General features: G+C 30.1%; 1 protein-coding gene across 2 annotated transcripts; it reads right to left on the minus strand.

Moving 5' to 3' along the window:
* Nucleotides 1–722: 722 nt before the first annotated feature.
* LOC137813569 (basic leucine zipper 9) lies at nucleotides 723–14,172 on the minus strand. 2 transcript variants are annotated; one of them, XR_016519561.1, is made up of 6 exons: nucleotides 13,942–14,172; nucleotides 7,794–7,923; nucleotides 6,901–7,057; nucleotides 2,045–2,116; nucleotides 1,335–1,460; nucleotides 723–1,242 (listed from the first exon to the last, which is right to left on the minus strand). XR_016519561.1 is itself a non-coding variant. In XM_068615903.2 (6 exons), exons 1-6 carry the CDS (start codon nucleotides 14,110–14,112, stop codon nucleotides 940–942), a joined length of 963 nt encoding a protein of 320 aa, XP_068472004.1. In that variant the 5' UTR covers nucleotides 14,113–14,171; the 3' UTR covers nucleotides 723–939. The 2 variants fall into 2 exon arrangements, 1 of the variants encoding a protein (XP_068472004.1); XM_068615903.2 differs by having other exon boundaries at nucleotides 2,041–2,116; nucleotides 13,942–14,171.
* Between the last annotated feature and the right edge of the window lie 1,559 nt (nucleotides 14,173–15,731).

Raw genomic sequence — 15,731 nt, forward strand, 5'->3', positions numbered from 1 at the left:
ATAGAATTTCTATGCTCCCAAATACACCTCACAATAAACGCCCATACTCCCTTCCACAAAAGATTTTGTTTACTACTCGTTTGAGGCAAGCAAGAGTTTTCAAAGTCCATCAATAAAACATTGTGCTGAACAAACAAAATACCTACCCATTTAAAGCACAACGTCCACACATTCTGAGCAAAAGGACATTCTAAGAAGATATGATGACATGATTCCTCTTTCGTTTGGCATAAAGCACATAAGATTGTGTTTAGCATCACCCCTCTCCTCCTCAAGCACATTCTAGTTGGGAGTCTACCTAGGAGGACTCTCCACGTTGTGGTTATGACATTAGGAAAAGCTTTGATTTTCCACAGAGACTCAAACACTTCCTGATGCGGACTTCTGACCTACTTAGTTAAGGAATCATATGCTGAAATAACAGAGAAGGACCCCGAATCTTCACACCCCACGTCTGAACATCTTTTTGTTCCCTTGACAAGCTTACCCAGGATATGAGTTGGATAAAATTTGCTTCCAACAAAATTTACCACTCAAACCTATCCCTAAACCCTAAAAGGGGACTTGATATTTGTCCCCCTTTTTAGATGTGCTAAATGAATAATCTTGTTTACGTAATAATATTCAATTATTTTTAAATTTGATCTATTTGTTACTTTTTCTTTTACTCATTCGATAATTAATACAAATGATATTATATCAAACTAAAAAACAGTTACGAATGATACAACCCACTTCATTTTCTTCATTTTTGTTAACTAAATGTAATAACAAACAAAAGAAAAAAAAAAGGAAGAAAACATTTAACACACAACATGCTAGTCTAGAGGGTTTCTTTAGTGAGTGTTTCCACAATTTAACCTACAAATTAATCTAAATTATCCAAGGCACACATAAAGTTGGATCTAACTGACACCACTACAATGTGTGGTGCATTGATTAAGCCCACATGCTAGTTATAGAGCTCACACCATTATCACTATTGAAATCACTGGAAGCTATATCCAAGTTTCCAAGCAGAAGGGGTGATGAGGTTTCTCCACTAACACTGATTCCACCACCATATGAAGCACCATCATTCCCATGCACAGTGATGGTTGGTGAGACATGTGCCATGCGACGAAGATTATTATTATTGGTGTTGAGAACTGAAACGGTGCTTAATTGAGTCTGGCTTGGAAGAATCTGGTTGTTGAAAGGGGTGATTGTACCCCTTCTCACCATTTCCTCAGCTAACTTTACCTAAATGGAGTGAAAAATGCATAATGTTTTAAAAGTAAATGAGAATTGTGCAATTACTGAAAGAAAACTGAAGGAGTTATGATTATGCGTACCTTAGCTCTTAAAGCTTCAACATCTGATTTTAGCACTCGATTATTGGTATCAGCATCACGGAATTGTTGGCTTGCATCGTTAAGCTGGTTGAATAAGTGTGAATTTTCCTGCCTCAGCCGTTCAACCTGACAAAACAAAATTCCAAATTTCATAATATACCACTATAATATACCCAATTATAATAAATTATAAAATATATTTGATATTTTATATATAATATTGTAAGAAACTAGAGTCTATGCATGCAAGCTTTTTTGAGGATTTCTTTTAGAAAGAAGGGCAAGGACTATGCCTAGGCCACTCCCTTCTACCTGAAAAAGAGAAGTACGAAATTTAGATAAAGGAAAAAAACAATGTTTTACATCTTTTTAGGTTAAGGAGTACTAGTAGCTTTTTTTTTTCTAATACATTTCTTTAACATTTTTTATTATTATTAATCAATTTATTAAAACTTATAAACTCATAAATAAAAGATATTAAATAAGAAACAATATTTACAAAATTTTATAAAATAAAATTCGTTTAGAATATAGGGTAATAGCATTATTTAGCATTTCTCTTTAGGTTGAATACACCCTAATAAGAAAGAGATAAAAAAATGAAGATAATGAGTGTAAAAATATTATGAATGGCGTGATAAGAAAATAGGAAGAAGAAGAAGAAGAAAAAGTGAAAACGTGAGAAGAGTGTTGTTTGATAAATTACTTGCCACTCCAAGTCAGCCAAATGGGCTTGTTTTCTTCTTCTGGACCTTCTTGCAGACTCTCTATTAGAATTCTTCCTGCAATGGATATGAATCATATGATGCTCATTAATATATTCAAATCAACTCTATTGAAATAGATAAAACTCATACAAAACATGTCTCTAAATTGTTGTTCCCGTCAATAATTGGCGCGTTCTATTTCATTTTATTTCAAGAAAAAGAAACAAAGATTCTTTGAATTTCCATTGTAACTTCTAATTGTTAATAGTGAAAAAAAGTCACTGAAAAATGGGTCAATTATGTCTTAAGCATTTGACATACACATATATGACAAAAAAAAACAGTGGTACTTTTGTAAGGAAAGTAAACAATTTTACATTGGAACTCAGGACATTTGATGAAAAAAAAAATTAAACAACACTATAGTTTTTCTTCTTCACATTTCGCCGTGTGATATTGTTCTCCTTCTCAAGTAACGGTGATGGTGAGAGCATTTGTGCTTGATACCCTAAGTGTTTGTCATTTGTAGCAATGGATGCTTCACTCTAATTGGATTTGAGCATTTGTGGATTAACATTCATCAGATTATGCATGAAAAAAAAGTATATTGTTGTCTTTGATTATTTTAGGAACTAGACAATAAAAAATGGCATTGATTATTTTAGGAACTAGACAATCAGGAACTAGACATTGATGATTTGAAGATTTTGTGAGAAACAAAAGTGGATGTTTTAAGGCATACTACGAAGATAATTTTTTATTGTGCAACAATAAATTATTTTTCAGCATATAGTAACTTACGGTTATAGTGTGAAGGGTCATTATGTATGTTTTAAATGTGAGAAAACACTAATTATACCCCATTAAAACATTGACAAAAAATTGTATACACTAGACATCAAAAGTTTCTTGTTCGTAGTCATCTATATCGTAGATTGAAGAAAGCATTAGAAGGATGAAGTTGCATTGACACCCCCAGAATGGTGAACAAGTACATGAGCATGTAGAAAACATTAACATTGTATTTGGAAAGATAAAAAAAAGTCCACTGAGAAGAACATTTGGATGAAACAATCAATATATTTAATCTTCCTTATTGGTATAAACTAGATGTTAGACGTGTCCACCATCACAGAGACAACTCTTGGAGTCATAAATCCTTGCATAAAATGGTTATGCTATTTAAAGAAAAATTGAAATCAAATATGGAAGTCCTTGCAATAAGAGTTTGATGAGAAGTTAAAATCATTTGCTCGTTCTTAACAACAAAATCAAGGAACACCTTATATAGTTCTGGAGGTTGTTCGAGTGAGTACAAAAGGAAGTTGTATTGTTGCAGATCCCTTAGTAGATCGTACTCACATTAATGTACCAAACCAATGTGAGTTATATCTTGAAAATAACCCCCACGATAATTAGTCAAGAAATAGATGGATGGTTAACCATCCATGATGTCCTTGATAGTCTAACAAGAAACAGGTGGCGATTGATGAAGGTCGAGATGCTACAACTCAAGTGTCTTTTCCCAATACAAAGGTTCAATTGGTGGGGAGGCTTTAGGTTCATTTTTGGCTTAGCTTATACATTTGATCTCTTAGCACGAACAAAGGTATTGTCCTGTGTTATTTTTTGTATATTTTTTATTGTTATAATTTCTTTCAATGTTGTACTGATGTTTTTCCTTTGTTTAGGATTTTGTTCGTTATGATAAACAAGTTATAAGAGAGCCTATTATTAACGAAGATGAGATGGCATAAGCTTAAGATTATCCTATATCCGAGCTTTTAACCATATTATCGAGATTGAGGAGGAGATCCCTGTAAATAATATAGTGGGACAATAGGGTTTTTGGAGACGATAATTCTATTGTGCCTTTATTCATTTCCTTACCAAATGCATTAGAGGTTGTTAGGGAAACCTCCATAACATTTTAGTGATACAACTATGAGCCATGTAAGTTGTATTTTCATATATGTTTATCATATTATAATAATTTCATTTAACTTATAAATCATAATGTTGGATACATAGACAAATTGAGTGTGGAGCAACGAAAATAAAACATAAATGGATTTTTTTAGCCTTAATCCATCCAGAAATATGGGAATACTAAGGTCAATCTAACAATACTTACAAACATGGATGAGTGAAGTGACTTACAAAACTATATTTACTTGGCTCCATACATTGAAGGGTAAATTTTCTAACTTATTTTTTTAAGTTAATTATATAACTAACTCTTTATCATTCAATGTAGGTCCCATTGGTAGTTACCTATAATTATACATAGGGTCCACTAGTACAAAATATCAATAAGGCGATCCCAAACAAAGACGGTTTTTATAAAACCATCGTTAAAAAAGAGGCGGTGGCAAATTTGTAAATATCTTTTTTAACGACGGTTGCCCTATGAACCATCGCAAAAAATCAATTTGACCCTAAAATAACGACGGTTCCTCTGTGAACCGTCGTTATATGCATTGTTGAGGGGTATATAACGATTGTTACCCTAGAATCGTTGTTATTTGTACCCTTTTTAACTCCCGCGCGCCCACGTCCTCATCTTCACTTGCGCTTTTTCATTTCGTTCTTCACTTGCACACCCACTTCCTTCTCCTTCTTCACTGTCCACTGCCTCCTTCTCCCACTGCCTGCTCCTTCTTCTCTTCACTTGTGTATTTTTCAGGTATTTTAAGGTTTTAGTTCCCATACTTTCACTTGTTAGAAAATTCTGAAATTTTGCATGATGTTTCCTAGTATAAATTAGATATTTATCAAACCATTATGATTATATTACATTCACAAATTTATTACTCATACATTACATAATGTTATGTGTTCTAACATGAAATCTTATTATTTTAGTGCTTATTCTAGATATAACATGTTGAGTGGGAGGAGAATTGCAAATGCAAAAAAACTCACTGGGATTCACCTTAAGGTAACCATGTATAACACTTTAGGATAGATGATTTATTAGAATGACATAAAACTTTTTCATATATTTATAGAACTTTTTGTAGAATGTTATATGTACTAATTTATTGTATGTAGACTTTCATATTTAAATTATGATATTACTTGCATTATTGTTATATTTTGGAAATTTGATATTTTATGCAGAATTATAGAGTATATATATAATAATAATTTTTTTTAAGCAAATACATTTATAACGACGGTTCCATCTGAGAATCGTCTTTAAAAAGCATTTATAACAACGGTTCCGTCTTTAAAAATACATGTTTTTAATTTTTCATTTATAACGACGATTTTAGAACCGTCGTTTTAAACAGTTGATTTATAACGACGGTTTTTGAATCGTCTTTATATGACCTTTTTAACCATCGTTATAGCACTGTTTAACACTAGTGTGGATTACACAGTAATTGATTTTGTTCTCTTAAAGGAAAACTCAATCAGAAAACTAAAAGTTTATTAGAAGGATAAAGTGTATTTCGACTAACATATGTCCTTACTATAAATTAGAGTTGTGACTAACACAAATATTTTAAGTGGAAGGAGAAGAACAAGAACATTGCAATTCATGTACCTTGAGGTTAGACAACTTTTATACATACAATAATTATTTTATTTATAAGTTTCATCGAAATAATTTTGTCACTTGTTTCTCATTGTAGTGTAATAAGAAAACATATTTGTTCAAATGTAACTAGTACACTATGTACTGTATGAGAGCTATCATTTGTGCAGATATTGTTGATATCATTGGACAAAGATAACACATTTCAAGATTTTTTAAAGTGTATTTTACTTTTATGACTATTTCATAATAACATGAGTCAAATATTTTAAGCATTTAATTATCAATCTCAATTGTTCCAGGTAAGAAATAAGAGAACAATCAACAACCTTTATTCTCTAACATAGATATTATAGTTAGGTTTATTTTTATTTTTAGGTTAGATTCAACTTTCTTTTATTGAACTTTTTTTTACAAATGTTTGTGTTAATATTATGTATATTTGAATTGTTTTTTCTGTGCATTTCAGATTAAGTAAAAATAAACTGAATTTAAAAATTTGTCAATATTTACTTGGATTATGTATTGTTTGACAGAAATTTACATCAATATGATCAAATTTGACTCAAATTTAGGTTGAACAATACATAATTTGATGTAAATTTACATTGAATAGTCCAATGTAAATATAGCTTTATAATTAATTCTTTATTTAATATCCATTCCCATTAGTTGTAAAGTAATCGAGGTAGAAATATTTTCTACATCAACTAAATTATCTGACCTAAAGTTATATTTACATTCGACTGGACTGTTACATAATATGATTAACCCAAAAAATTCAACCTAAAAAATCTCACTTACACTAAATGAATATTGTAGAGAAGTACAGGATACACCTAATGGTAGCCCACTCGAAATAGTTTGACCCATAATGATAAAAACTAAGTACAAAGTTTATTATATTTTATTATCATTTCTTATATTACAAGTTTTTTCTAATGTTTTCTAATTAAAATTAGATCTTTAATTCAATAATATATATATATATATATATATATATAACTGTTTAGTATTAGGTCTAGGTGTTGACTAAGTACGGTTGTTGTTCCGTTTTTTTTTTTTATATGTAGGTTAAGTCACGTATTGATTGTCTTATCTAAGTCTTACGGAAAAGTAATTATGTAGTTGATGGATACGGGTTAGAATAGTATGTAACTTAATTTAATTGCTGATATATATATATATATATATATATATATATATATAATTTTTTTATTTTTTTATTTTATTTTTTATTTTTATTATTATTTTTTATTTTGGAAGAATTGTAAAACTATGGTAAAACAAAAATATGTATCTAACTTGTATGTACCTTCTAAGACGCTTAGTATCAACAGGTGTGCTTCGTTGACAGTTACCTCCTTCATCATCTTCATCAGATGGCTCGCGTGAGGAACCACTTGTTGCGGTCGCCCCTTTCACTTCATTATCTCTTCCATTTGCTTTCTTACCACAAACTGGGCTCCCAACTGCATGCATCCCCAACAACCATTCAATCCTAAATCTTCAACTATATACATACATACATACATATATATATATATATCACCTATATGAATATAATATTAGTGATGCTTATTATTTGTACCAAAAATATACTCCCCAATAACGCAGTACTTACTTGTTCCACTGTTTGAATTTCAAATAATTCCCAAACAATTTATTCTACTTTTTAAACTTCAAATAATTGACATTATACAGGGACATATTTTATATTGAAATAGAAAAGAGCTCACGATCATGTGAGACACAAAACACAAATCAGATTGGATATGAATGTCTAATATAAAAAGTGCTGGGAAAGACTTTTTTACCATCAATGCTTTAAAACATTGGTTCATACTTTATTGATTTAATTATGTTAAATTGAATTAAATTGACAATAATTTAAATTATATTTTAATACTATATAATATATAAAGAATAAAGTAATATAAAATTATGAAAATCAAGATATAAAAATAATAAATTATATTATTTAGAAAATAAAAATTAATAATAATTAGAAAAGTAATCTGTGTGTGTATTATATATATATATATATATATGTGTGTGTGTGTATATATAAATTAAATTCGAATGAGCTTTAAGATTTTTACAAATATGACTTTTCTAATTTTTTTAGACACAAAACTTCATATGCATAATATATATATATATATATATATATATATATATGTATGTATGTATATATTGGTTAATTACCAGGACCACAAATGGAAGACTGAGAATCAATAGTTGCAGAGATAGTAGATTGGATGGGAGTGAGATCTTGAAAGTGGGCGAGGATACTATCAGTTATTCCACCACAAGTTGAAAATGCAGTTACTGCGTCCTGCAATATTAACAACAATATTAAGATCTCTATATAAGTTGCAAGTTTTATTTTGTGTAATTTTGAAAACTCATTGAGGATGAAAAAATATTTTTCAAAAATTACATCCAAATAATGTAAAATTACATTTGAGGAGTGAAAATAAAACCACTATATATCATCCTTATATTCAAACCATGATGTTTATAAATACTTATATTCGAATATTATTTAACACATGTTACTTTTCATTATCTTTTATAAAATTTATATTAATGTATATATTTACATTTGTTTCTTCAATCTCTTTATGTCAAATAGTGCCATCTTTCCCTTTCTCATTTTTAAGTGTATCATGCAAAAGGTACAAAGCAAATCACATCATTCATACAAGAAGAAACAAAACATTTCCACCTCCACCAGTGAAAAGCCTTTACAAAAAGGACCCATTTAGATAGTGGGCAAGGCAAATTTTTTTAGTGTACAAGTTCTGTGTAACTTATTTTAGTGCCCTATCTATTGTAATCATAAACATTTATACACATCTTACTTTTATAATGTTACATTCTAGTATTATTTTATGTGATTTTTCTCTTTCAATTAACCAGTATATATCTCTAAATTAAATTTTAATAATTTTAAAATAATATTATATGATAAATAAAAAATTATTTATTATAAATTTAAAATATAAATTATTGTTTCATTGCACTCAATAATTAAAAAAAAAACACTTAAAATTGGGGTTAAAGATAGTTAATATGCATATTTTTCCATTAATTTATCGATGCCTCATTTAAGGATAAAACTATAATAATATAAACACTGAATTTTAAAGTAAATAATACCTCAAATATTATTAACCCTCCAAATATTATCTTATAAAGAACATAAAATTAGAACATTAACATCACCTATAGAAACAAATAAAAAGGAGGTTGCATGAATACATGCATTCCATGGGAAAAAGCATGTGAATCTAGAGAGAAAAGAGGTTTTGGAGTAAAAGATCTAAGACTATTTAATGAAGCACTACTAGGAAAATGGATTTGGCGTTTACAATCAGAGGAGGTTGATTGTAGAAAGAGATCCTAGAGTCAAAGTGATGAAGCCTTGAGAGATAGAGAACCCACTGAGCTAGCCCAACCTTCTAGAAGGATGAGTATAGCATGACACAGACATAGGGCTAGGTCAGGATCACTCCATAACCAGGCCTCAAAGCCTATCATTCCTCAGATGACCACCAGAAGCAGAACCCACATGATGGGAGTTGAGCACCAGCTAATCTCTTTATTTTTAATTTCAGTAGATTATGGTATATATAGCATAATATGGGGTGGATTTAGTAAATTACAAATAGAAGAATAAACTAGAGTAGGATGTACTTAGTAAATTGGGCTTGTGCTAAGACCACTTTTCATGACATGTGCACCTAGGTTTAGGGTTTCTTTGACCTACCTACTAGAAGGTTTCTCACAAATGACACCCCTACCACCCTCACTCTTGCTCCCCAAGTCATTATCTCCTATATAGAGGGTGTCTTGCCTCATGTATTTTACACATTGAATTTTTAAATAGAAAGGAAACTCTACAGGAGTGTTTAGTGAGTTTGTCTCCTAGAAATTGGGTCTTATCTTGAGTGCTTGTGCACTTCAAGTGGCGACTCTTCACCACTCATCTTGGAGTCTCCTCCCCCTCCAAGTGGCGTGATTCCTTATTCCATAAGCATCTCTTAATCTCTTCACCTTTTTTTTTTTCTTTCCTTTTCCTTCACCATTCTTCCATACTTTTATTCATTTATGTTGGGCTTTCTTCATCATCTTATGCTTCTTTTCATGTCCTTTAATTTCACACATTCATCATCATAACCACCATATTTGTGTTTTCTTTTTGACCTCTAGAAGAGAACTTTCACACTAACTTAACCACTTTGTTAAGTTCATGTCCAGTGGAAATCTTCTTTGTGTTTCTCACCATAATTGCTAATCTCAAAAATCATAAAAAAAAGAGTGACCTCTAAAATGTGTCAATCTAAAATCAACTCACATCACAAAGTATGAAGGATGGAGAGAACTAAAAAATGCAGGGAGATACTCTAAGGAATAATTGGTGGAAGGACTTAAAGAGAATTTGAATTTAAGAGGATTGGAGAACAATTATGAAGATAATGTTACGTGGAGGATAGGTGACAGAAAGCTAATAAGGTTTTGGGAGGATAAGTGGATAGATAAGGAGGCTTTATGTGTTAAATTCCCAAGGCTTTTCTCAATCTCCACAGAAAATAGGTTATTTGTTCCAGACAAGAGCTTGGAACAATAATCAGTGGTAATGGAAGATGGAGTGGAGACAAGATCTATTCAAATGGGAAGTGGGTGAGGCGAACATTCTAAAGCATCTTATTGAGGACTAAACTTCATCAAAAGGTATTAGAGACCATTGGTTATGGAAGGCAGATGAAAATCTAGTATACAAGGCCAGTTCGGCTTACAAGGGATTAAGAATGGAGGAAGAGGGAGAATTAAGAACATTATATGAGTTTTTTTTTTGGAGCATTAAGGCATTACCATCTAAGATGACGACTGCTTGGAGAGTTCTGGCAGACAGACTCCCGATAAGGGTTAATATGGAAAAAAAGAGGGTTAGATTTGGAAAGCAAAGTTTGTGTTATGTGCAGGGAAGAAGAGAAAATAAGTAATCATATTTTCTTTAAATGTAAATTTGCATTGAGGGTTTGGGGTATGTGTAGTCAGTGGATAATGGTGAGTACGGTGCACCATTAGGAAGCGAGAGCCGACTTAAGCTTTTTAAGTTAGGTTGGGCAACAAAAAAGATAAATAGATTGTGACGGTGTATGTGGATCATAGTGGTAGGGGAAATATGGAAACAGAGAAATCTAGTTATTTTAAAGAATGACAGAGTTGATAGCTCTGAGATTTTTACTTTGGCACAACTCAAGGCGTGATCATGGATAACTAGTAAAGAAAGCCTAGTTGCTATCACCTACTTCGAGTGGTGGATGGAACCTAAGGAATGCTTGAAATCTTTTAGTAAGAAGAGATGAATGGGAGGGAGAGATGGATTATAATAGGGTTTTGTGATTAGATGTGTGTTTTTTTTTGTCTCTTGGGGGTGGTAGTGAGGATAAGAGTTGTTGTTCCTTGGGGGGATAGGTGAGTGTGGTATGGGTGGTGTTTTTGACTCAGAGCATGATTTATTCATTTTATACAGATGCAGGAATGTTAGTTTGTGGAGGATGTTCTACAACATGTGGATAAGCATATGGTTGTTTGGATTTAATATACTGGGTTGTTAGTACTAATTCTACCTCTAGGTTGGAGAGGTATCTTTGGTAGTTTTAAGTCATCATGAGAAGGAAGAAAAGTGTGAGTTTTAGAGTGCTTAAAGTTTACAGTGGTTTATCTGTACATTTGTTTAGCCTATGTACGTGTAACACAAAGGAGGTTGAGTTGGTATTGACGAGGCAAGAGTTATAGGTAGCTTTGATTACACTTTGTTGTTTAGAATGGTATTGCTGATCCGTTTTTCATTAGTGATAGGAGGTTGTTAAGAAGTTTGCTTGCATATGTAAACTCTGTTTGTTATGTTTGTTTTAGATATTATGCTCACAACCTGAAGAGTCTCTCTTTATTTAATTTATTTATTATTGAGAAAAATATTTGTTTTAGTATACTTAAAAAAAATTTATCTCACTTGATGGAGACTAAAAAGTAGTTTATAAAATCATTCTCCCCTTAATTCTGAAGGCGTTAAAAAAATCGTAATAAAAATATTTATCTCCAAAATTAATTAATTGTAACAATGATATTTTCTTAAATATTTGAGATAGAATACTGAGGTGATATATAGGAATAATAACTTAAAACACTTTAATTATAATATTTTCTTAATTACCATATAGTTTTCTATTTATGATAACCATATTTTATTAATTTTAATTGTAAAATAAACATTATAGTTTGGAAACGAAAACGTAAATTATGATACCATGTACTTTGCCCAGTCCACTCCACGCCGTTCACAGCGATCTTGGTCGCCGGCGAGGAGAGGGCGATGTCGAAGAACCTGATGGTGATGACACGATGGTCCATGGTTCGGAGAGAGATACTCAGCAATTTTATTTCTTTTTTAATCATAGGTTAGAAAAAAGGAAAATAAGTAAAAAATCCATGTTACAATTATATAGTTATGTAGATTTTAACCCCAATTTATAATTAATTAAAAAAAAGAGCAAAACATGACTAATTTTTCGTTCAGAATTTGTTCTTCCTTCTTTTCCTCTTTGGAGGTGAAGGTGGTTCATGTCAAGGACAAAATCGGATCCCTTTTTCAACTCTCTCCATGGCAAGTTAGAGATGTTCGTTGTGGGCAATTGAAACAAATGGGGTTTAGGGTTCTGATTTGATCGAGAGTAATAGACTCAAGATAATTTAAGATTTTAAAAATTAATTAATTTTATTACAATGGTAATTCAGAAACTAGAATGTAATGTTACGATACGAGATGTTTAAATAATTAGTTGAATGCTATGGGTATAAATATCTATCATCCACACTAAAATATTTAGAATATGATGTATTTTTGTTTCAGTCATTTTAGATTTATTATTATATACTTTTTTATTTCCACACACGTAGTTTTAAGTGAAGTACGTAATATGTACCTATGTATATAAATACCATATAAACATAAATACCATGATACCAAGTAACAAGTGATAATAATTAAAATTTTCATATATGTTACATAGATATTCATATAAATTTGAACTCTTTTTAATTACCATCAGAAATTGATTTCCTGGAAGTTAAGTCATCCTAGTTTCCGTGTCAACCACTCAATACTAAAAAAATGAAATATTTAAAAATTGTACATAAATAATCCTTTTTACTACTTTTTAAATTAGAATACATAAATTAGAAAAATTATAGACCATGCTTTTTCATTTATACCAAAATTAATTTTAACTTTTAATTCCTAACAGTAACCTCCTCTATAAATTATATGTCTCATTTTTATTAAGTGTGTAAAATATTTAAAATAAAAAATATAACTAAAATTGTGAAGACTGGCGATAAAAATACAACCCTTCTAAAAGTGGAAAGTTAGTTTCAATTTTCACATAAAGGGTTAAAAATGGAAAAAAGAAAGAGAAATGTAGACCCAACCAACCCTGAACTGAAGTATGCTTAGTTCTGATTCTGAAGAAAAGCTACTAATATTAAAGCAGCATGTCTTTGTCACAAAACAATTTATGCTGACGTGGCCTTCACCTTTTCTATTTACTTTTACTTCAACTAGACTCTATAAATAATCTCTTTTCCTTGTTATGTTTTGAATATACAAACTAATAATTCTACTCCAAAACCAGGTTTCATCCTTTCAACACCATCTCTCTTCCCACAAAATTAAATATTGTGTTTTTCTTTTATTTAAACAAAGCAATATGTATAATTTTTTTTGTGAGGCGTAAAAGTTTCATAGTTACCAAATTCATTTAACTGGATTCAAATTTTTTGTATACAATATCTTGATAAATAATTGATTCTACTAAAAAATAAGTTAAGTTTTGCGATTACGATTAAAATTAGAGGATACTTCGTATGAATAAATAATTATTATGTGTTAATTTCATCTCAATAATCAACATGAAAAAAATTAAGTTAAAAGTGAAGATATATAGGTTAAACACGAAAATAGATTCTTAAATAAAACTTTCTTATTCCCTAAAAATATCGTTCTAGGTTTTGTCCAATAATTATTGTTCAACTTTAATTTATATGTGCTGAAAAATTTCCACCAGCAAATAAAGAAAAGTCATCTTTAAATATAAAAAATATACGTTGTTTTTGTTACTTATAGAAGCTGCGTTGGTCTTAGCTCTGATAAACTGAACAGTGCAATGAAGTGCTTAGCGAAAAAGAGAACTTGGAGCGTAAAAAAGGTTAGAATAGAAGGTGAGCGAAGAAGAGAGAGTTTATGAGTGTTGCGTTGGAGAAAGAGTGATGAGAGAGCACTAACCAGATTTTGGAAAGCGTCGTTGAGGTGACCAGAAGCGCCGGTGAAGTGGTCGAGCTTGCAGGGTTTGACGTCGTCGTTTATGTCGTGATCGAACATAAAGGAGATCCACTTGATATCGTCCAAGGTCGCCGCCATAACGCCGCCGCCACCGCCGCCCAACTTGGCCTCCATTTCGCCGGAAAATGTAAAGGAAACGAAAGAGTAGAAAGAGAGAAAAGGGGATAAGAGAAGCTGTTTGATGGGTATATATAGAAAGTTCCAAGCATGTGGTGGCACTCAAAATAATAATAAAAACTAGGAAGTTAATCCAAATGTTTCTCAGCAAAATATTATAATATGTTTTTTTAAAACATAAATAAAATAAAAAAATATTACTTACAATAATTTGTGATTGATAAACTGATTTATATTTTTGTATATAATAAACTTTATTGAAATTGATACAGTTTTGTCCAATTATATATATGCATATATTATGAATTTATTATTTTTATAATATTTTAGAATGCGTGAAAAATAGATTTGTAATATTAATTAAACTTGTATTTAAATTCTGTTGGCATCTGTTGTATCAAAATCATTATTTATAGTATAATTTTTTAAATTAATTATATTAAAATCAATAAACTTATCATGATGATTTTTTATTAAATTGAAAAACATTTTAAACGGTCAATGTATATATTATTTATTTTTCTATCACATTACCTTTTCATTATATGTGTTTTACTCGTTAATTTGTTTAATTTTTTACAGCCTAATCTGTATAGTTTTTAAAAGTAATATTTCAATAAAAAGAGTCTTCAAGATAAAGTTTTTTGTACTATTAAATGATAAAACAAATCTTAAGTAATTATCAAGAAACTTAGATACATATGTTCTTAATTTAATACAAACAATCTTCCCATGATTTTTTTAATCGAAACAAAAACAGTGAAAGACATACCAAAACAAATTTGAACTCTGTTAACGTGATTATTTTTTAATGCAGTAAACAGTAAAATATCAGAAATAAAGAAAATTTGATTCCAGCATTAGTTTTTAAAAACTGAAATCAGTAAAACAATAAAATTGGACGGCACATGATGTCAAAACTGAGTGCCACGAGATGCGCGAAATGGTCCAGATCTGTCACGTGTGATTACTTGTTGAGCCTTTGAGAAAGTGGAAAGAATAAAGATTCGAGTTTACTGTGAATCATGTGTTGTACGTTTATTATTTACAATATAACCTAATTTATAACTGTGTATATGAGTTCAAGATCTATATATGTGCAAAGAAAAAGTTTCATGAGTAAGAAATTAAGTACTTTAATTTATATATCTAAATAAAGAAGTTCATAATTATTGGAATTGTGGTTTGTGATATTTTCCTGAAATGAAGTTTCTAATGTTTTAAATCATAAAAAAACGACGAAAAGAGAAAGAATGAGTTATGAGATTCCATTTAATAGACATATAATTAATTAAGCCTTTAATAGATGATGATTAAATTAAGTTTCTCAAGGTAAAAAATAGCCTAGAAACACAAGTATTGATTCAAATTTTCGTATCATAACAAACAAGTTTGTTTAAAAAAAAAATTGTCTAGAGTGAAAAATGTATTAAATATAAATAAAATATAATATTAGATCAATTTAAAGTTATTGACAAAATACAAGCAAAAATTTAAGTAAAAACCACAAGATAAATACGTTCAAAATATATGCATGTTTGAGATAAGTAAATACATAAAAAAAATAGATATATGAAGTCATAGACGAACATGTTGTGAAAAAAATAGTTGTGAAA

The sequence above is a fragment of the Phaseolus vulgaris genome, chromosome 1, assembly GCF_051622355.1.
Source record: "Phaseolus vulgaris cultivar YP4 chromosome 1, ASM5162235v1, whole genome shotgun sequence".
NCBI lineage: Eukaryota > Viridiplantae > Streptophyta > Magnoliopsida > Fabales > Fabaceae > Phaseolus > Phaseolus vulgaris.

Coding starts and splice junctions, on each gene's coding strand:
- LOC137813569 (XM_068615903.2), bottom strand. CDS start 14,112: ATGGAGGCCAAGTTGGGCGGCGGTGGCGGCGGCGTTATGGCGGCGACC. Junction 2,117..6,900: donor GATACTAAGCGTCTTAGAAG/GTACATACAAGT, acceptor TATCCATTGCAG/GAAGAATTCTAATAGAGAGT. Junction 1,461..2,040: donor TGGCTGACTTGGAGTGGCAA/GTAATTTATCAA, acceptor TTGTTTTGTCAG/GTTGAACGGCTGAGGCAGGA.